This window comes from Melospiza melodia, chromosome 26 (assembly GCF_035770615.1).
Source record: "Melospiza melodia melodia isolate bMelMel2 chromosome 26, bMelMel2.pri, whole genome shotgun sequence".
Taxonomy (NCBI): domain Eukaryota; kingdom Metazoa; phylum Chordata; class Aves; order Passeriformes; family Passerellidae; genus Melospiza; species Melospiza melodia.
The window spans coordinates 8,673,620-8,695,992 of NC_086219.1; the positions used below are offsets into that span (position 1 = coordinate 8,673,620).

Consider the following 22,373-nt stretch of genomic DNA (forward strand, 5'->3'; position numbering starts at 1 on the left):
GCAGCGCTCCTGGACTTGCAGGGGCAAAGGCGTGATGAGATCATTCCTTTTGCTATGCATATTTCTCACCCACAACACCAGAGCAACTCCTTCTCTTCTAGCAACTCTTCAGAGCAACTCTTCTAGCACGTGGCTGAAAATCTCCTTGGTGGTGCCGAGCAATGGCACCAGAGCTGATCCCTGCTCCCAGCACAAGTAGATTTTTCCCACTCCAGCAGCAAATGACAGTAGCAGGCACCTTCCACATGCTCTGGACAAGATTAGAAGGTCTGAGGCACTGACAGACTTCCTTACTAGGGAATCAGCCATTTTACATCATCCTTTGGCATTTCTGGTTGGCTTCCTCCTGCTTTAAGCAGTGGCAGAGCACGAATGGAAGAGCTCTGTGAGGACTGCTCTCTCTCTCTGCTGTGGAAAGCTTCCCTCGTCAGAAATCCCCTCTAACTAGCAAATTGCAGTTTCTTCTGAAGGAAGCCGCATTCATCACAGTTCAGAAGGGATCTTTTGGCCTAATCCCCACTAGAAAAACTGACAAACTGATCCTCCCATCACACAATTAGCAGCCACGGAGACTTTGCTACACTGGGCGATGCGGTGCTGCTATGACAACAGGAACGGGAGCCTCGTTAAGGGTCTCATCGAGAGGGATAACGAGCAATCACGGCTCCGAGAGGAGCAGGAATCAATGGGAGCTGTTGATACCAGCGCGTTTTGCTGCATCGGGCCAGGTACTCGGGAGCCCTGGAAGCCTGACTCACATTGTTACGGCACGGTCGCTGTGAGTACAACTTGTGAGGACAGGCAGATTCCTGGGGAGTAGAGATGAATATTCATGAAGGAGCTCAGGTTGGGAGAGGAAATGAATCAAGTGTGACAAATGCCGCCTATTAGGAAAAGAGGGTGGCGTCTATTTTTAGTGGAGTTAAGCAAACATTAAAGCTCACTCTCTAAGAACTCCAAATAATACCACTCCCTGCTCTGCCTCCCCATCCACAGATAAGAATTTAGCAGCACGTTCCCACCAGCCAAAACCCGCTCGCCTCAACAGAACTTTTCCGATTTAGCCCCCGTGAGGGTTTTATAAAAATACAAATTTTATTCTCTCATCTGCATAGGAAGATGTAATGGCTTCCACCAGGATTTATTTTTCCCCCCCTTCTCCAGCATCATAAGGCTTGAAGGAACCTTTTTAGGACAGAAGAAAACACTGCATTGAAATCTCCTACAAGAGCACTCACGTGGAGCTGTAATCACTTCAGATGCACAGAATTATCAGGAGGAGAAAATTCATCTCACTTAGAATCAAGCCCCAATTTGAAGCAGAAAGGAAGAGGCTTGGTTTGCCACCGTGCCAAGCACTCAGACTTTTCACTGAAGTCAAAGAAGCTACAGCTGCTCTGAGCCATTGAAAATCATGCCCAGAATCTCTAGCGAAACTTGTTTGCAGAGATGGCAGCAGGCTGATAAGGATGTTGACTATTCCAAATAGGCCCATGTTATTTTATATTTTTAGAGATACTTAGTCTGTCTATTATTATTATGAAGCAGAGGTGGAGTATTTACTGCCCTTTTCTAGAAATCTGTACAAATGCTGCTTTTCAGCAGGCTTCTCTATTCTTCTGGTGAATGTTCCTTCTTTTACTTTTCGGGCTTATACATGTCCAGTTAAGGAAGACAACAATGAGAAGATGGTGCCTAACAATAACACCACCATGCCCACAAAGCTACTTGAGAGGCCTTCATGCCATAAGATAAGCTTCTTCCCAGCCAAGATTATGACCAGAGCATTTGGGGAGAAGTAGGACATGGGTGGTCCTAACAGTGATCCCTAGAGGACCCCTGGGTGGGATGGTGGGGAGATGAGCCAGGGGTGAAGGACTCTTGGCACAAACTCTCCAGGCTCAGTCCAGGCTCTGCTGGCTCCTCCATGCACCAAGGGCCAACTCTTCAAGGCAAATGCCCAAACTTCCCAACGTGCAACACCACATGGCCTCTGTCACCCCTCCTGTAGAGCATCAAACACAGTCTCAGCATGTGTTTAAAAAGAAGTTGCTCTGAAATTAGACATGCCAAGTGTTTATTATTGATACCAGTCTCTGGCACCAACAGCAGAGAGACACAGCCTTTCCCAGAGCATCCAAACTCTGGGAAATCCTCTTTGGCTTTGGGATCACAGGTGGTGTTCTTCCCTGAGCTCCCCTCCTTGGCCCTTCCTTTCTGATTGAGCGTCCTCATGAGTCCCCCTCAGCTTTCAGGTTACAAGATCCCCTTCCATGTGGAGGGGAAGACACTCATGGTTAGCAAATTGTGACTTGTAACTGGGTGCACTGGGGCAGCCTGCATGCCCAGCACATCTGGGACCCCACCAGGACAACAGAGCTGTCCATACATCACCTCCTGATGCTCAGCAGGGCTATTTGTCAGGGCAGTTGGGCCCAGAGTCCTTTGGAGAGCACATCCCCGTCCCTCACCATGCCAGCCCTCAGCAACTGTTGCCATGGTTATTTTATTGGAGTGCTTTTCTTCAAGGAGATACTGCAACTGCTGAATTGTCTCTTGCAAGAGTTATATAGGAATAACTGGCTGATAAGTCGGAATAACAGGTTCAGACTGCACACGGAAGCCAGCGATCCCAATTATTTTTGTTTTGATCCTGCCTTTCTTTTGGTCTCTGCCAGGCTCAGGTTTAAAGCGGGGGTTAGAGATAAGCAGCAGAGAAGGAACGCTTCCTGATGGGAAACGCACTTGTCTCTGCCAGGAGATTAAAGGTCTCTCCTCACACAAAGCCTCTGCTTTTCAATCAACCCTAAATAGGCTCTAACAAGGCACAGCAATCAACCAGGCAACATATATCCATCCTCACCTGTCGGCTTGGGGCGAGGAACAAGATGTATTTCCCGGTTCCATCATGCTAATTGTTAATCAAGATATTATCAGCACAGCCCCAGAGCCGTCCCTCAGTGGGGCAGTGAGGGATGGCCGGGCTGTGCTCCTGCCCGCAGCAGGAGCGGCTCTGCCGCCGGCCCACGGCTCTGCTGGGGCTCGTGGTGAGGCGGCCGCTTGCAGACCCACTTTCAGCATCACAGAATGCAGGAATAAAGCCTGCTCTGGGGAGCCAGGGCCGTTTTGTTTAGTGCTCATTGAAAGCTCTGGGTAATGATGGATCTGCTCTTCCCCCGCTGACGGGGTCCCACAGCGCAGGCCGTTTGAGCGACAGAAATGCCTTTTTGTGCTCTCTGCTGTCCCTGGCACAGAGCTTGGGTAGGGAGGTGCTGCCTCAGCCCTGGAGAGGCTCATGGAGCCCACTGCAGCCTGCACAGCCACCAGCAGCACCCAAATCCCAGCCTGTGACAGTGGAGGGGCTGCCCAAGGAACAGGACTCTCCCCACAGACAGATGCAAAAGAGCAGGGGAAGATCTCAGCTTCCTTCACAGGAACGAGCCCAAGGGCAAACAAAATCTATTAGATTTTTCTTTCATCTTTTTTGGAGGCATCACGCCCAGCATTGCCACACAGGCAAGGGAAGGGATTGTCCTGCTCTATTCTGCACTGGAGTGGCCTCACCTTGAGTTCTGAGACAGTTTTGGGTGCCACAACATCAGAGCCCCAAAGCTGTTCCAGATGCCCAAAGGAGAGGCCGGGCTGGGGAAGGCTCTGCAGGGGCCACCCGAGGAGGGCTGAGGGCACTGGGCTGGTTCAGCTGCAGAGAGGAGCCCAGGGCAGAGCTCAGGGAAGGAGGGAACGGCTACAGGGGAGCTTTGGGATGGACACCAGGGAAAGGTTCTGCCCCAGAGGGTGCTGGCACTGCCCAGGCTGCCCAGGGAATGGGCACAGCCCTGAGGCTGCCAGAGCTCCAGGAGCCTTTGGGCACCAGGGATGCACAGGGGGCACTGCTGGGGGGTCTGGGCAGGGACAGGGGCTGGATGGGGTGATCCTGGTGGGTCCCTTCAGCTCAGGATAGTCTGACTCCAGATGTAAGCCAAGCACACCTCACACCTGGAGCTGGACAAACACTCTGTGCTGTGCCATGGAGGCACTCAGCAGAGCCATGGGGTTGGACAGGGTGTTTGCCTGGTAGAGACACCTGAGCTGCTTCCAGTGGGCTCAGACAGCCAAGCTGGAGCCCCCAGACTGGTGCCAGCCCCTCTCCCTCCCTGGGGCTGAGCTCCCCTCCTTGCACTGGCACAGGCAGACGTGGCTGCAGAGAGCCACAGCCTCTGGCAGCACCTGGACACTGCAACCACACATGAGGGATGGGCCCTTCCTGGAGAGCGCTCTGCACTTCTGGAACAGCTACAGGCTAAAGACAAAGAAGTGAATGTGGATGATGTGACCCCAGGGAGATCAGGATTCAGCCATTCTCAGGGTACCAGAAGAGACAGAAGATGACTTTGCCAATTCCAGCTGAAATAGCTGGATTTAAAGAAATTAAATTTGTCAGTTCATTAGTGTGTAACATAAGAATGAAAAAGGCATTTCTAATTCCTGATCCACTAATCCACAATCCGCCGATCTGCAATCCCCAGAGTCCCCAGGGAAAGAAAAGAAAATCCACAGCAGCCTCATAGTGTCTCTCCACAACTTCTGGCCAGCTCCTGCAGAGAGAGCTCAGCTACAGAGCCTTCCTCCCTGTACAAAACCTACCTCAGCAAACCTGCTGCCACCCTAGGGGGCTCAGGGGTAACAAAAATCAAACTGCACTTGTTGGAGTGAGCAAACACTGCATGTTTGGTGAGGTGCTGGGTATGATGTCCCAGGAGCTGGCTCAGCTCCCCACAGATCTGCAGGATCAGCTCATTTCCAGCTCATTTCCACTCATCGGGACAATTAGCAAGGTCTCAATCACCTTCTTAACTGGGAGGGCTGCTACTGCATCACAGGAAGGGGTGCTGGTGCCTGTTAAAACACTGTCCTGGCTGCATTTGGGAGATGCCCTCTGTACCTTGTTCCCAGCTGATGGCCCCATGGATGCTATTTGTTATCCAGTTTGCCCAGCAAGACCAGTTCAGTGCACACACACCTGCTGAGCACACATAGCTGTGAGCCCCCAGCCACGTCCACACTTTAAACCATCATCTCCACAGCCAATTTCAACTTCCCACACCAAATCCTTCCTTAAATTATTGCCAACACTCAGCCCCATTCAGCTGCCACAGGGGGAGGCACCCACAGGCCTCTCTTTGGCAGGTGGGCCATGGCAGCACAGCCTGTGCACAGAGGCCAGACCAGCAGTGAGCACCAGGTGGGAAACTGGGAACCCCCTGGGGCTGCCACCACTGCCCTGGACCATCCCCTTCATGCCATTTCCAAAAAGAAGTGCAGACATAGCTCCAGAATTTGCCCTTGCAAAGCAACTTTGCCTTCACTTGCTGCATCTCCCCAGCTCAAGAGCTGCTCAGAACCTGCTGACCATGAAAGCACCACCATGAGCAGTAAAGCCAGGGAGGCCTGGCCCCCAAAACATGATGGAGAACTCTCCTTTCTGCAGCACCTTTTTCTCCTCCTATCCAGCAGAAAATGCTGTAAATGTCAGTGGCTACAAACCTCAGAAATTTCCACTAATGCTAAAGCCACCACACATAACACCACGTGGTGTTTCTTCATTATTCCTTTCCCTCTCACAGGCAAGGATGGGAAACCTGAGGAAACTGTGCAGGTCACACACGGAGCAGGAACCCAGAGCAGAGCTCAAATCCCCATTGCTCCACATTGCTGAGTTTTTTGGAGTGTGCCTCACAACACTCCCCTGCTCCCTGCTGAGCTCCCTGGACACGGGAGCCATCGTGCCCAGCCACGGGAGGCTCCAGGCAGGAACAGCAGCTCATTACCAAGCACATCATCCACACAAGGACCCCAACACACCACCATCCCTCCCTGCCCCCAGCCCACACCTGGGCCACCCTGCCCTCCTCCAGCCACAGGTCCCACCAGGAGGGGACAGCTTGGGGCTGGCTCTGCCAGGTGACAGCTGTGTGTCTCCCCCTGAGCTCTTCATGCCTGCTGAATTGATCCCCAGGTGCTGCCAGGGCAGGACCAAGCCCTGATTCCACTGCACTCTTGAAGGTTTCAATTAATCAGAAAGCCAATTCCATTTTGGGCTCCATCTGTCTTTATTCCTTCAGGGACTAATAGTGCCACACCATGTGTTTTCACACACTAGCTGAACTGAAATTAAGACAGATTTCAATATGAAGTACCTGAGAAGAAAATGCATTTTTTAAAAAGAAATCTCAGAGTCGTTACTGTTCTCAGCTTGGAAAAAACACCTTGTTAAGTAAAACCAGCGGGATATTAATTTGGAAAACAACTAAGGTGAGTTCCTGCTCATTGCAAGATATGCAAACAAACAGAAATCATATTTAGGGGCTTTTATGACAAAGTATGTATGGAAATATAACACAACCTGCTTCCAGAAGGAGAGGAGGAACATGCAGAGGAGCTCACACAGGCTCCCATGTGCAGCCCTGAGCAGAGGGATGCTGGCAGCAGCATCCAGGCATGGACCAGCACCCAGAAACCCTCTCCAACCCTCCCTGTTGCAGTGACAAAAAGAGATAAAACCCAAGAACCCTTGTGGTTCATCGTGTATGGCAGGTTTAAACTGCTAAAGGCTTCAGGAAACCTCATTTACATGTCAGCACACTGTTGGCACCTGGGTTTTGTGTTCCTTCCTCTGCAATCCCCCCACGGGGCCTTTCCAGCCAGCCAGGCCTGCATGTCCACTTCAATAAGGCAATTCCCATGTGGATCTGGGGGGTTTTACAAAACAACAGCCCTAATTATTGATCTCAGCAGATGCAGCTACGGATTAATGATCTGTCCCTTGGAACTGCCACTGCAGGGCTGTGCCCATTGTCCCCTGGCTGTCAGTCTGGCAGCACCCTCCTCACCCACATGGAGGTGTTGTCCCACATGGTGACAGCTGAGGCTGGGATGCCCAAAGCCAGCTTCAGGATGATTAACACAAGGGAACAGTTATGGTGAGCCCCAGGAGGGAATAACTGAGGGAGTCATGACCGTGGGGAGCAGCAGGGACAGGACGTTTAGCATGACCCACATTTCGCCTGGGCTCCAGCTAACACCACCTCACTGCAGGAAGAGCCCTTCCTCTCTCTCATGCCCTGTGTTCAAGGCATTCAGGAAAAAAGGAGAGACAGTCTGGAAAGGATGTTTGCAAGAAATTATACGATGTGCTCTGCGTTGAATTCATAAGAGACATGTGAGACGTGAGAAGTGCAGAGCGCTGAGGAGGCACGAGGATTCTGATGGAAGCCAAGATCCTTTGATGGCAGCCTTTTGGAACTGGCTGCAGTACCTTGGAAACTCATTAAATGCAGCAGAAAGGACAAGTGACGTACATCTATTGATGCTCTGAGCAGCAAATTAGTTTTCAAATCTATTAAGGGCTCCTGCAGTGGCACCGAGGGGCCAAGCCTTGGTGGGGAGCGGCTGTGAGAGCGTTCCTCCAGCCCATGGGGGGACACAGCTGCCCTCAGGGAGGGGCTGCCACGGGCCCAGCTCCCCTGGGACATCAGGTGGCCACAGACAGCTGCCCTGAGCATCAGGGCCCAGAGGGCTGCACGGCTCCCAGAACATGCCCGGCTGCTCTGGGGGCCTCTGCAGGACATCTCCTTTCAAGCAGAAAAAAAAGATTATCTAAAACAAAGGGGCATCAAAACCCAGCTCAGAAGACACAGAATGTCAGCACCTGAGGGAAGAGCAAGTAGTTAACAGTGATGAGGAGTTTCTTCAGAAAGAGATAATTTCCAGTAAGTTGTTGTTTTCTCTCATCATCCCATGCAAACACCTGGAGAGCCTCAAAGCAGCTGAGGTTGGCAGCAGTCTGATGGAAGGCCTGAGGAGCTGTCTGCATGGGTGAATAATCACCTGTTTCAAGGAATCTTTAAGCACATGAATAGACAGATGAGAGAAAACTTATCAAAGCACTGTATTAAGAGAACAGATAGGCTGGAAGATGCCAGCCTGGAAAAGAAGTTGATCCCTCTTCAGTCAGGACAGCCAAGGGCTGTTCTTGGATGCCATGGGAGCCTGCAGTTGCTGGTTTGTGTTATTTTGCCTCCTGTGAAAGATCTGCTGCCCTTTCCCTCAGCACAAGGAGAGGAATGGGAAAGAAAATATGGCTAAATCCAGAAGAGAGGCTACAAGAGGAATCGGCAGCCCCCCAGCATCCCTCTGACAGTCCAGTTCTGCCAGCTGGCAATGAAATCCAACAAAAGCCACCATCAGAAAGGGCTAGGAGGGTGCAGGCAGCAGGACCTACAGAGGCAGAGATGGGATCTGCACCCTTCCATAGCAAAGAGCAAATGCAGGTGCCTCCTCTTGGTGAGTGCTCTACACCTATTGCTTGGAGGGGATGCAGAGAACATGCCAAGACCTGGGAAAGTCACAGCAGGTCAGGAAAATAATGTAGGTGGTTAGGGAGGAAAATCTCTGAAGCCTGTGAAGGCATTAGCAGAGTGTACAGGCTGTAGTAAAAAGGATAAACAGAAAACATAGGATCACAAAATCATTTAGGCTGGAAAAGACATCCAAGATCATCAAGGCCAACCCTTAATCTCACACCACCGTGTTAACTGCTAAGCTGTGTCCCTAAGTGCCAAATCTGTGCAGCTTTTCAACCCCTCCAGGGCTGCTCCAGTACTTCACAACCCTTTCAGTGAAAAAAAATTTCCCTAATCTAAACCTCCCCTGGCAGAACCTGAGGCTGTTTTCTCATGTCCTACTGCTTGTTACTTGAGGGAACAGACTGACCCCTGCCTGGCTCCACCCTCCTGCCAGGGAATTGTAGAGAACAAGAAGGATGAATGAATAGTGGCTGAAGAGACAGAGGAATACATGTTGTGTCCAGCTACAGAACCATGTCTGCACTGGGAAACAGCAAGTTTGGGCTGGTTTTTTTGGCAGAAAGTGATTAGGTAACCAGCCTGAACATGTATTTTAAATGGAAACCACCACACTAACTCAAAGGCTTCAGCAGAGAGCATTTACTAAACACGATGAGACAGAAACAACATGTTTTATATAATGCATGAGCTGGCTGTGATGAGTCTTTCCCTCCCTGATGAAGCTCTGCTGGAGCAGCTTCCTGGTGCTCCCCATGCCTGTCACAGCCCTGGGCAGCACTGGCTGTTCTGTGGGGCTGTGTTTGCAGGGCAGCACACCTCCCACAGCTCTCAGAGCACCAGCAGCTGTGGACTGAGGAGACCCTGCAGGCTCTGGGAGCACCCAGTGCTGTGTGAAGGACTCAGGAGGACAAGGCCACCTGCCTGACCCCGGGTAAGGGGGAGAAGCCAGTGGAGCCCAGTGCTGGGGGAGTGTGTGGGAGCTCACTGCCCACACGGGGTGTGAGGCCAAACACACATTTCATCCCCACTGCTTGACCTCTGTGTCCTCTCACAGCACCAGCCCAAGCCAGAGAACTCACTGCAGAATTCCCCAGTTTTACAGAAAGGACAATGTCCTCAGCCTAAGCCCAGTCCCTCAGCTGAGGCCAAGGTGTCCATCCCCTCTCCAGCAGCCACAGGCACCTGGGAAAACACACCTGGCACAAGACAAGGGCCTGCCCCCACCCCCTGCCACTCCCAGCCATCAGCATTGCCCCAAATATTTCTCCCTAAAAACCCAGGAGCAAACCTTGGATTCTAGACTTTTCCCTCCTTGTCTTCCTGAGAGCACAAGGATGGCAGTTTACTCTCTAACTGTTAATTACACTTCCTTGTTAGATTTCAGAGGCTGAAAAATGTTTAGGGATTTATTCTTCTGTGTAATTAACCACAATGATGAAACACCCATTTATACTGCATTGCAGTTTTTGTTAAGGTTATTCATAATGGGAAAAGGCTAAATAGGTTGAGTTCATTATCATTACAGAAAAAAAATTGAGGTGACCCAATCAAATTAATTTGAAATTAAGTGCAGTGAGGCTGATAACTTCACACAAGTCAGGAGTTCAAATGAAAATAGAGGAGACAATCTACAAAGCAAGAAATTATAAGCAGTCAAAGAGTGGAGCTGGAATTACTGCAACTGGGAGATGGCAAACACATGGTGTGGGCAAACAGGGCCACTGAAAAAATCAGGGAAAGTGGATAAAGAGATGGGCAAATACTGCAGGATGTAAAAGGAAAAGCTGGAGGAGGAAGGGATGAAGATGGATTGGAAATAAATGGGTAGGGACAGTGCTTGTTAAGCTAACCAGATTTATTTCTCTGCACAGAAATTATTATGTCCTTATAAGACAGCATTGAAGCAAGGTCTTTAATTTTACTTTTCCTGGGTTTATTGCTTGGGCCTCTGTGTTATTTAAGCAAGCACCAACCAGTTTCAGTGCACAGCTGGACCAAACTCAAACCCCTTAAATTTGGTGGAAGCTCTTTCCTCTTGTCAGAGGCATCCTGGAGGGGCTGCTGCTTCTCCAACAGAGCAGGGAAGTCTTGTGCTCTGGGAAAATGGGCACCACCAGGGGATTGCTGGATAGAGCAAGGAGACAGCATTGCCACATCCCTCTTCCCTCAGAAAAAACAATGGAAAAGCAGAAGCAAAACCAGGTGGACCCCATGATGCTGAGCTCTGTTGGACACCCCGGCACAACAGCAGGAATCAGAGCCCATCACTCTAGGAGCTCCTCTGAGGTTTCTCTTGAGAAGTAAACACATGTTTTGTGCCTCTCTTGGCTTTACCAGAGTGGGGCAAGCTCTGAACGAGCCTCACAGTTGGTGATACAAATAATAGTAAATGGGCTATTCAGGATGCACATGATCATCCCTTAAGGGGTTTAATCTCTGGGAAACAGCTAAGACAATCCATGGAAAACTCTTGTGTGTGGCTACAGGATCACGCTTCAATTCTCACCAGTGATGAGTTTACTCCCAAGCCTTTACCAAGCCCTGTGACATTATTTTAGCACTCAGGGCCAAAAGGGAGCAGTGAGAGCCCAGCAGTGCTGGGCTTGTGGGCAGAGGCTGTGCTGGGACTGTCCTGTGCCCTTCTAGGACACATGCTAGATGTCAGCTTGGACCATCAGTGGGACATCCTTGTCCCTGGCCACCCCACAGGGTGGGCTTTGGAAGTCTGGCCAAAATGCCACGAGTCTCTCACTGCAGCTGCACAAGTGGCTGCCCTCCCAGTTCCCCACTCTGGCCAGGCCAAAATCTCACCTTCTGAGCCTTCTGCCTTGTCCCCATGAAATACAAACTGCTTCCCTTTGCCTTGAAGGTCCTACAGCTTAACTTCTCTCCATCCTCACCTCCAACTCATCCCTAAGTATACAGGGAGCGTTTGGGATAAAGCTTCAAGAAGTCATTCAACATAAATTATTATTCCCCTTCTAAACAGATTACAAAAATCCTTTTATTACAAAATACTAAAATGTTCAAATTATTGGTGTGGAAAAATGTTTCCTGTAGGTAAAATTTTCAAAAATGGAGGTTTTAATTGCACACATAGTCCTTTCTGGCTAACATTTCCACTCTTGTGAAACATGGAGATACAGATTGCACAGAGGCCTGGCTGTGCCACGAACAAAAGGAGATGCTGCCTGTAAATAGCTCAGAGGACATCAGAAGACACTTCTCTCATCAGCAATTTTTTTTAGCTTAGTATAGCTCCTTTGCATAAAACATCGACATTTTTGTAATGTTTGGATCCAATGGTGCGAATGCTGATTGTCATGCGAAGATACTGGAGTGTACCTTCAAAATATGCAGGAACATTTTACAGACAGTAGTTTCACTTGCCTCCAAAATGCTAGATCTTAATATTTCATACTTATATATATTTAAATGTTAGTACCACAGGATAAATTCTAACATGCTTTTATGCTAATGCAATCAGTGGAAATCCAGATAATGCTGTGTATTGGCATATACTGTTAGTGAATTATGGATACCTAAACGTACAACCCCACATGCCTAGCAATTATTTTTGTTAGTGCATTTAACTTTTATTTGCAATCAGAGCACTTGAGGATTGTTCAAATGAAGTTTACTTTTGCAAACTGCTGAATGGAAAAACATTTTGTTAAAGGCTTAAAAACAGTAAGAGTGTGATGAGGTTTTAGACTTGCAACGAGGGCATTGCTCAGAGGACTCCACCAGATGGAATGATGTTTGATTTGGTCACAGACTCAGCAATTAAATTCCAAATGCCTGAAGTGAAGGACATATAAGAGAAACATGAGATGAAGCCTTGATTTCCTCCCTGTCAAGTGAAGATATCTGCCTCTCCTATGGCAGAGGCTCCCAGAGGCAGATGGATGCCAGGAGGTCAGACCCTGGCAGCTGGACCTGGGACCCTGTGCCCCGAGGTCCCAGTCATGTTGTGCTATGGCTGCTTTTCAAGTCTGCTTTAAGCCAAATAAATAGAAGCGATAATATCAGGAAGGGGAAATCCTGAGCTGGCCCTGTTGTGCCTTCTCCTCCTGCTGCCTTTGCTGATCCAAGTCTTGGCCAGCCCCCTGGCCTGTTGGCTCAAGATGCTGATCCCCTGGAAAACCTTTTTGTTCCAATGGGCTTCCGGCACAGCCAGAGCTCTGAGCCAGGTCCTGGCAGGGCCATGTGCAGGCAGGACCTGGGGGCTGCAGCTGTTTGTTCCATCCCTTACCTGCTTGACTACCTGAGCAGAGTTAAGGACAGTGCAAATCTGGAGAAGATCTGGGTATTTCTGAGAGCTGAAAAGTTCTGGATGTGTCCCAGGCATGTCTGGAATCACTCTGTGTCCAGTGGTTTCCTCCTGTGTTAAACACTTGTCTACAGACAAGGCCAAACTCCCTCTTCCAGACTGAGCTGTGCCAGGAGTTACTGACCTCCTGTGCCAGGCTCTGGAGCTGCTCTCATCATGCCCAGATTTCCCTCTGGGAATGTTTGCCTGGCTTGAAACCACTGGCCTGAGCCAGCCTGGCTGAAGAGACCTGGGAGGTGGCCACAGACCCATTTGGTGAGCAGCAGACCATTGCCTCTTCCCAGGCTCAGCATCCAGCAGAGGATCTGACACCAGCCCCAGGCACACAAGCACAGAGCAGATCGTGTCCCTGCAGCCCAGAGAGCTGTGACACCTCTGGGAATTTACTGGAAAGCCCTACCACCTCTCTAAGGCTCTCAGGAACAACCATGAGGGAAGGAAATAAAAAACAAGCCCTCAGAAAAACACAAAATGCTGTGTGAAGTACCTGAAATGCCCCCAACAGTTTAACTAGAGCATGGAGTAAGCTGAGAAAATGTATGAACAAACGAATTAAACAAGTGAGCACACAGCAGACAAGTTGGCATGTAGGTGTCTACTGAGAAAGCTTAAGCACAGCAAGGGGAGAAAAAGCAAACTCAAACCAAGGCATAATATCCCTCACATTTTGGAGCAGAGCTCTCAGACCATGTATCATCCAAACCACTCCAAATTACCATCTGCCAGAATGTCCTTCAAAGAAAAAAGTGCACAAGTTTGCAAAGCAGCAGTTTAATGTTGTCATATCAGATGAGAGGCTCTCTCCAAAGAAGATTTTTGCACTTGAGTAAGAAACACTACACAAAAGTGTGACTCTCGTGGCCACTGCTACACTGTCAGGTACCATGAGACAATGAATTTTTGGAGTCCTGGCCATGTCATGGCAGGTACATCTGGAAAGAAGCTCTTTAGCAGCCCCTGTCATTTCATAAGTTACCTGCAAATGTTTCCAGATCCTCTGCATGATCTTCTCGGTATGCAGAAAGAGTCTACATAAAGAACCTGAGCAAACCACTCTGGTATTGTTTCAGAGACAAAGATACACCAGAATATCAAGAGCAGGTTTTGTTTCTCATGTATCTTCCTGTCATCCCTAAATCAGGCTCAGTTTCAGACTAGAAGCTGGATCCTTCCCTGGTATAAACCTGGGTACCTGCTCCTGTCCACGAGGCCCATCACTCCACACACGCTGAGGGCCAACTGCATTGCATATGAGATTGCCAAGTAAATGCAGGTCTGTGCATGCACCATGTGTTAGACTAGGCCATAAATAATTTATGATGCTGGAGAAGGTGACTGTATTTTTAGGTGTAGAAATATGCAGATAAAACAGTCCTGACCTTCAATTTTCACTCTGCACTTCTGATCCTGAATTTGAGTCCCTCCAATGCATTTCTAAAGCCTCTGCACCTCTGAATGAGCAACACATCCCCTGCAAAGCCCCAAAACCCATAAATCAAAAAAGGGGCACCAGGAAAACCCATGGAGCCCACAGGATACCTCCTGCAGCCAGCACTACACAGGATGCCCCAGCATAAGGAAGAGCAGGCTCCTTCCCCTGAACCTCAAACATTCTGCAGGTCAGTCTCCTCTGGATTCTGGCTGCTGACCCTTATTCCTGACCCCACATCTAATCAACATGCCTTTGATGTCAGAGGCACGTGTTCATGGGGCCCAAATCTCTCTCTAAAGACCACGGGAGCTGCTCAAATCAGCACCTTGCCATCCTGAGGCAGCCCAGGAGCAAGGATGAGGAAGGACAAAGGTGCTCACTGGGGTGCTTGTAACTGTACCCTCTGTTACATCTTCCCCCAGAGAGAGCTGTCAGTGGGACAGATGGAGAATTACTCCTTCCTTGGACTTTGCAGAAACAGGGAGCCCAGGGAAACCAAGAACCAATCATAGATTTGACACCACATTACTTCTGGATGTGTCCAATGAGCAAGATAAGGACACACTGAGGAGAAGGGGAAACAGATGTTGCAAGGGCGAGGAAGGGGACAAGACAGTTTTGTGGTGTGTCACAACACAGCTTTTGGTCTCTGCTATCAGAAATAAACCGAGGGAGGTGGAGAGAGGCACAGAGCACAGGTGAGGGCAGGTCTCACCTGGACAGGGCAGCTCCCAGGACAAAGGCAGCGTGTTCCTTCAGCAAGGCCTCGCTGCTGTTCAGCCCCTCGATCACCAGCCGGAGCCTACCCATGGACAGGAAATCCTTGGCATTGTCCACCTGGGAGAGAGCAGCTTCCATCAGCACAAAGCCCCAGCCCCTGGAGAACACCTCCCTTCACACCCACAGCATCCCTTCCCTCCTGCTCTGACCAGCAGGGAGTTTTACAAGGAATTAAAAATTCCGAGGGAATGGCTGTGGCTGAGCTTAGCACAGCCCTGCCCACGAGCAGAGATGTCACAGCTGCCCAGGCACAGTGTCCTTGTGGGAGGACATTGTCACACTCAGAAGGCATCACTGGAAACTCAAATACTTTGATTACAGCTATCAAAACTGCTCTTGACATGTATTTTGGCAAATCAGGTGGTGTCAAAACTCAATATATCTGCTGATGTCAAAAAACTCCAGCTCTTTGCTCTCCCCTGAGCAAGCCTTTACTAGGGATCCAGGGAATTGCATGTTTTGCGAATGAAGTTAATTAATTGATGCTGTAATTGTAGCACCAGGAGTCAGGGATGTTTAGGAGCCTGTCAGCACCAACAGGGTGCAAAGGGGGCATGGGAGCGAGTAGCATGGGCAGTTCTGGGAGTTCTCCATGAGTTCCATCAACAACTTCCCATGGACAAGGAAGGAAAAAGCCAGTCCCAGCTTGGAGGGGTCATCCAGGAGCTTCCCCAGGGAGCAGCCCCACAATGACTTTTCTAAGCAAACAATAATGGATTAACTGCCAGTAGGGAAAAGTTTGCACATTAGTGGGAATTCATCAGCCTCTGGCTCTAAGTGGATCAGGGGCTAGCCAGGCACAGTCCCAGCGGGCATCTGCTCTTGGAGAGGAGATCAGAAAAGGCTCTGAGTGCTCACAGACAAAATTTAGAGAAACAGCACAAACTACTTCAAGTACAAAATTCAGTCCAAAGTCAAATCAATGCATTTTGGTATTCGATGATTTTTTTTTTTTTTCAGTTTAAAAGAGGATCTGATGAATGCTCAGAACTGCCTGCACAGAAAAATCAGTTTCTGCCTGCACAGAAAAATCAGGTTTAGAAATTTGACATATCTCTCTGAAAGACAGGGACACAACAGCAATTGTTGGCTGATGGAAACAGAATATAAAAATGAGTTATCAGCAGGGCAAGCCGACCACCTGATGAGGTGGAACAGGACCACAAGCCATGCAGGGCATGTGGGACCCTCTTCTAGTCAATGATTTCATGCTCAGTGTTATATTTATCTCAACCATGTACCTTCATGGGGCTGATTCAGGATTTGCAGCAGCTTTTGTATCCTTTCAGATGCTGTTCTTTTAACTGTCCCTATAAACCAGGCCTGCCAGAGCTCTCACTTTTCTGCAGACCCATCTTTATCTACAAAGAAATCTATGCAGCAACCCAATTTCAGCTGCCAGTGGGTCCTTTTATTACTCAGCCTCTGTAAAAACTGGTTTAGTGCTGGAATCAGACATTGACTTCTGCATGAGAGGGAATATATGGACAATTTGCATCCAGCAGCTGGAGTGGTAAAACCATCCCCTGCTGTAACCTCAGCAGCACCAGAGTCCTTTGTGCTGCCCCAGCGTCAGTGAGACACCACAAAGCAGAATGTAAATTGTGCTGTTGTGCTATAAAGCTTATTCTGAAGATGTGTTTATCTTTTTTAACCAGAGTCTGTTGTGAGAGCTCCAGTTCTAAAACTAACAAAATCCTCAAACTTAACAACTTGAAGGTATTAACCTCTCTGGGGAGCAGTGTATGCTGCAAGGCAGCAGCTTCTACCTCACTTCAGTCCACTGAAATCAGCACAGAAGAAAAACCAAAGATCAAAAGAGCTCTTGAGTAAAGTACACAGGCAAAGCAGGCGAGGGGAGGGATGGGAGAAGAGCAAATATGACAGCAGTTATTCAGGGAGCAGGTTTGAATTGGAGGAGAAAGAAAATAGGGAGGGAAGGTGAGAGAGAAAATGTTAGAAAACAAGAGCGAGGGAAAGCAGCATGTCAACTGCACACGATGGAGAGGAAATTAGCAGAGAGAGATGGTGTAGCATGTCAGAGCAGAGGAGAGGGGAAGATAAGCAGAGTAAAAAATTGAGAGAAAGAGCCTGCAATGCCTGAGAACGGGTCTTGGCTCCACACACTGCTGTGCAAGCACCTTGAATGCTGTTTATGAGTTACGCTCTGCCCTCTTCACATTTGCATTTGGGTTTTATGCATTACAGATAACCCAGCAAGCCAAACCTTCCTACTCCTTCTCCAAGACAGGCTCCCGAACATGCCAAGCTGAATCGTGGCTGAGGAGAAGCAAACCAGAGCTGGCAACCAAAAGCTGAGCAAAGGCAGAGAGAGCCCTTGGGCTGACTCTTCAAAGGCAGGAGAGAGCATCTCCCCGGGCTGGGCACCAGCCATGGCTCCCACGGCACGCTCCGAGGCACGAGCTGCCCCGCACCCACTGCTCCAGGGTGACCATGGCACAGAGCAGGGAGCAGCCTTTGCTTGCACGCCCTCCAGGGCATGGCATTTTCCACTCCACAGGGCATCCCGTGTCCCGGAGACAGCAGCAGGATGGCCGGGAGCTGAACAGTTCTGAAAAGCCACGGCACGGCATGGTACTGCTCTGATGGAGGCTGGGGAAGGTGGGACTTGCAAAGTGGCCCTACACAAGTCCTTGGCCACCCACACCTGCAAGGATCCCCTGCTCCCACAGCCGGGCTGTGACTCGCTGCAGAGGAGTCCTGGCAGTTCAGCCCTTCCAGGGTTATGTGGCACCAGCGTCCTTTGGCTGCTGTTCAGTAATTACATTAAGCCACTGCTGCTAAAGTCAGTCCCAAGCAGAGATAATGCTCTGGACGCATTCAACTGACTGGAAGAAGAAAGAGGAGGAAAAGCCATGCTGGCTTAGAGACAGGTCATATTTCTTATCAGCTTCCTGCCTGACGAGAAGGTGCTGCCCAGCCATCTGCCCTGACAGCACAGGCACAGAGCAGCGCTGTGATCGGCGCACAAAGGAGCCCCTGTGCTCCTGCCAGCCTCCTGCCATTCCCCCTCTCTGACCCCTTTGATGCTGCATGTGCTTCCCTTTGATGCTCCAGTCCCTGCTCCTCTGCCATTCTGAAATTGTTTGCCCCATCCTGTGCTGCAGGGATTTTCTGCTGGAATAGTCCAGATCGCTATGCTGGAATTCAAGGCATGCCAGGGCATTTGGGCGTTGCTTTTTAGCACAATGGCCTGATGCTCTGGCACCCTTAATCAGGCAAGATTAGCCCTGAGTACAAATATGAAGCTCTTTGGGTGCCCATTGTTCACAGTTATTCTCTGAGTCACACAGATGCCGTCAGTGACACAAAAGCAGGGAGAACAAACAGCAAGGAAGCCTCTGCATGCCCACAATGACAATTCAGAGTGGAAATTCAAGACAAAGAGCCCTGGAAATAACACTTGTATCAGCTGGCACATGGACTCTCTCTCTCACAGCAGCAACACTTCAGCTACCTGCCTCCAAATACCACATTTGGTTCAACAAGTGCTGTTCCAGTGAAAGGGCTTGCACTGGCACCTCCCAAGAATTGTTCTATTCACCCTCTGAAATGACAAAGTGCCATTGGAAACTCTCCCAGTGCACTCCAGACTCTCCCCAGTCCCTGGGGAGGGAGAAGCCAAGTCCCTTCCCACACAGCAGAGCAGAGGCTGGATGCCCAGACACCCTCCCAGGGGTGGCACCAAGGCAGGCACCAAGCCCAGGGGAGCAGAGCTCTGTGCCTGCAGCTGCATCCAAGGGGAGGTAGGAATGTGTGAGCTGAAAGCAGAGCAAGAGAGATCAGAGAGAGGGGGGAAAAGTGTGAGCACAAACCTGAGGAAGTGAGATGCCAGGAAATATGTTCACCCTCACAAAGAGCTAATTAGCACAGCGAGGCTCTGCTTGCTACTGCTTACTCACACCAAGACAAAATAGAGGGGTTTGGGTGGCTGTCACCTTTCCTGGTACAAAGATGTTCTCTGTGAACTGATATAAAGGCACCTACCATCAACCACGGCAGCTTTCCATGGAAGCAGAGAGAAAATAATTATTTTCTGAGCAACCACCACTCTACTTACCCAAAAATGGCAGCTAAAACCCCATTTTGTAACATTAAGGAGATAAAAAAGGAAAAAGAGAGGATAAGAAAACCAGCCTGAGAACAGACAACAAATCAGGCAACCACCAGGATACTGCTGGCTCCTGGCACAAGCGATGATTAATTCCAACCTGGATATAAAATAAGCCTGCACTAGTCCTCTGCTGTCTGTTATTGTCCCAGGATTATGGTAATTAAGCAATTTGTATTACCTGATACAGATAAGAAAAATAAAGCCCCGTTATGACACCGTATCCCCTGGATTTTACACGGTAGTTACTGAGGCATTCTTGTTACCTGGTGAACATAATATTCGAGATCATAAAGCGCCGTGACTTTCTCATCCAGCGTGGAGGCAGAGCTGTTGAATTTGCTGATTAATTTAACCATAATTTCATAATCTGTTTCTATCTTCATGTTCAGCTTTTCAAACTCCTCCTTCAGCTGCTCTATGGGCCGGAACTTCTTCCTCACCTCTTCCTCTCGGGCCTTGGAAACAAAAGGAGGAAAAATCAGATGTGAGATAACAAGACAGGAGATGAAGAGAGACAAGACAGACACAGAAAGGAATGCCAGCCCCAAAATTCACAAAGGGAACCTGGCTGTCTGTGCCAATGGATTTATTGCTCTACATCAGAGGTGCAGGGGCAGGGTCCTTCTGAGAAGCCCAGGAACCCAGTTAGCTGTGATATACCCACAATATGAGTGAACAGTAGAGCTCTGTGCACCACTTCTACATCTCTACAGCATTTGTGCACTATTTCTACATCCCATTTCCATCCAATTCAACATCAAGCGCACAGGCAGCAGTACTGCTGTTCTCTGCTTGCCTGCAAGTGGATCTTCTCAAAACCTGGCTGCAAAAAGCCCTGAGGCACCTCCCTGATCTTACAGCTGAACCTCTCTAGAACTGGACATGAGGCTGGAGAGCTCCAGAGGTCCCATCCAGCCCAAAGTGCACAGTGACTCCAACGACTTCTCAGATACAGACAAAGATGCTTTTGCCTTTCCAAGCATTGAGCAAATTCCGGGAAGGGTCTATCTCCTAGGGAGAGGTGTGAGGACAGAAGCTGTCAGAAAGGGAGGCAGAAGGAGCAGTGATAAGCTGGGGGCAGCTGACGTGCTGTGCCATGGGGCTTGGCCAGCACACAGCCTGTCCTGAGCTCATCTCCCTCGCAGTAACAGCACCCCAAGGGCTGCCCTGAACAGAGAGCTGACACAAAACATGTGGTGAGGAGGAAAGGCTCTGTCAGAGATCTCAGAGAGCCCCAGAGGTGCAGGAAAATCAGCACTGGTGGCACTGGGAACAGAGCCTGCTGCTGCAGGGGACAGAAGCAGCAGACAGGCCATGCTGGAGCTGGGCTGCCCCAAGGACAGGAGAAAGGCAGAAAGCCCCTTTTGGAAGGCATTTGTCACAAATGCCAAGATGTGTTTGTATGCGGAATGAGCCTCAGCTGGAGGGTTTGCACTGTCCTGCTCCCCGTGAAGGATCAGAGAGGGCTGGAGGAAAACCAAGTGAGCAATGGATGTGAAAGCTGTGTCAATGGAATGATAAATTACCAGAGGTACCACGCCCAACCCATCCCTCCCCAAGCTGCCTCTGCCGGAGCACAGAGAGGCTCGGTGTAACTCCATTTCCTCTGACACTGAGCCTTCAGGGATGGATTTGCTCTCTGCAGGAGTGACTGCAAATGGAATACTTTAGGTCCATTAGATGTAGCTGCTTTAACCCAGTTGCTGGGACAAAAGCTATTCTAACAAGGGGTTTTAAAATATGGTTCATTTTCACCTAATAGAGTATCACTAATTTTTGCATTTCAATGATCCTCATTTCCAGCAGCCCTTTTCAGCAGTCCTGCAATCAATCAGCAATGCTGCTATGGAAATAATCTCCAGCAAATGAAATCATGCTGTGCTGCGACATAAGGGAAGAAAAAGCCTTTCTGTGACACCAGAACTTTAGAGCCTTGACTCTTCTTTCAGTTTTTGTTTGAGTGAGCCAAGACCAAGGCAGCAGGAGGAGTGAGGGTTAAAGAAATACTGCTGAGGGGGAAAAGGGAAAGAGGCTCTGATGTACCTGATGAGTCACACATCTTCCCACCTATTTACTTCGGGTTGTGGGTTGTTTTGTAACTAAATGGACAACTTGGAGCTTGTGTAAGGAAACGTCAGCCCCTGCTTCACCATGGCCACTTGGGTTTTGCTATCCAGAGCACAAGGTTGGAAACCCAGAGCAAGGAGAGTAAAGGGAAATACCCTCTGTAAATACCGTCAGCTGCAATCCAGTTCCCTTTGGGGTCTGCAGACATTTTTGTGGATTGAGCTGCAGTGAAACAGATAAATTACATTGTTCAGAGCAGCTGTGGCTGCCCCTGGATCCCTGGAAATGTCGAAGGCCAGCTTGAATGGGGCTTGGAGCAACCTGAGATAGTGGAAGGTGTCCCTGCCCATGGCAGGGGTGGGACTGGATCAGCTTTAAGGTCCTACTCAACCCAAACCACTCACAGAATCTTCGAGTCATACAGAAAAGTCAGGGAACAATATCACTAACAGGTTAATAAAGGTATTTCAGGTCCATATTCACCACAAAATTAGTTTGCACAGTGTTTTCCAAGCAATCATTTTAACCATTGTGTTTCAGCAGAGTGTAACAGGGTGTTTTCAGATCCCTGCAATGTGCATTGCTTTAGAAATGGGAAACTCACCTTCCTTTCTGCCTTCTCACTTTCCTTCATTTTAGCCAAGGCCTTTTTAAGCTCCTCAGATGTGAATGAATTTGCATCGAGATCAACCTTGCCCAGCCTTGCAGAAGAAACAAAACAAACAAGAACATGTAATGAGTGAAAAACGGCCTCAATTCTATTTTCACTGTGACATTCTAGCAATGGCTAAGGGCAGGAGGAAAGGAATGAAAAAACCTACCATACTCAAGAAAAGATTAGTCTGAGTGCTGGGTTCTGTGTCAGGCTCACAGACACCTCCCCCTGACAATATAGGGCTCTGCTGACCCAAATTCTCAGATCCCACCACAATAAAAACAGCTGATGAATTGATACCTCAGAATTTCGTGTTGCAATTGAGGAACCACCCCAGCGCCACTATATAACTGCAGAGGGCCTACAAGCTTCAACTTGCAGATTTCAGCTTATGAACATTGTACAGAGAGTCACAGGAGACCTCAGCAAATTTCCAATGAGGGAAGGGACTACAGAGAAGTGGGAGAGGACCCCTGGTCAGGAACTTTAGTGACGGGACAAGGAGGAATGGGATCAAACTGCAAGAGGTGGAAGAGATTTGATGATGGGAAGAAGTTCTTTACTCTCAGGGTGCTTGTCTCTGACACAGGGACCAGTGCAGAGAG

General features: G+C 49.2%; 1 protein-coding gene across 1 annotated transcript in view; it reads right to left on the minus strand.

Annotated features, from left to right (window-relative positions):
* Positions 1 to 14,842: 14,842 nt before the first annotated feature.
* LOC134429522 (nucleotide exchange factor SIL1-like) overlaps positions 14,843 to 22,373 on the minus strand; it is a 49,935-nt gene continuing 42,404 nt past the window's right edge. The window contains exons 2-4 of the mRNA XM_063176721.1: positions 21,718 to 21,814; positions 19,310 to 19,501; positions 14,843 to 14,968 (exon numbers count right to left, since the gene is read on the minus strand). Of these exons, the coding sequence (XP_063032791.1) occupies positions 14,843 to 14,968; positions 19,310 to 19,501; positions 21,718 to 21,747 (348 nt within the window). The 5' untranslated portion in view covers positions 21,748 to 21,814. The remainder of the gene's footprint in view (positions 14,969 to 19,309; positions 19,502 to 21,717; positions 21,815 to 22,373) is intronic.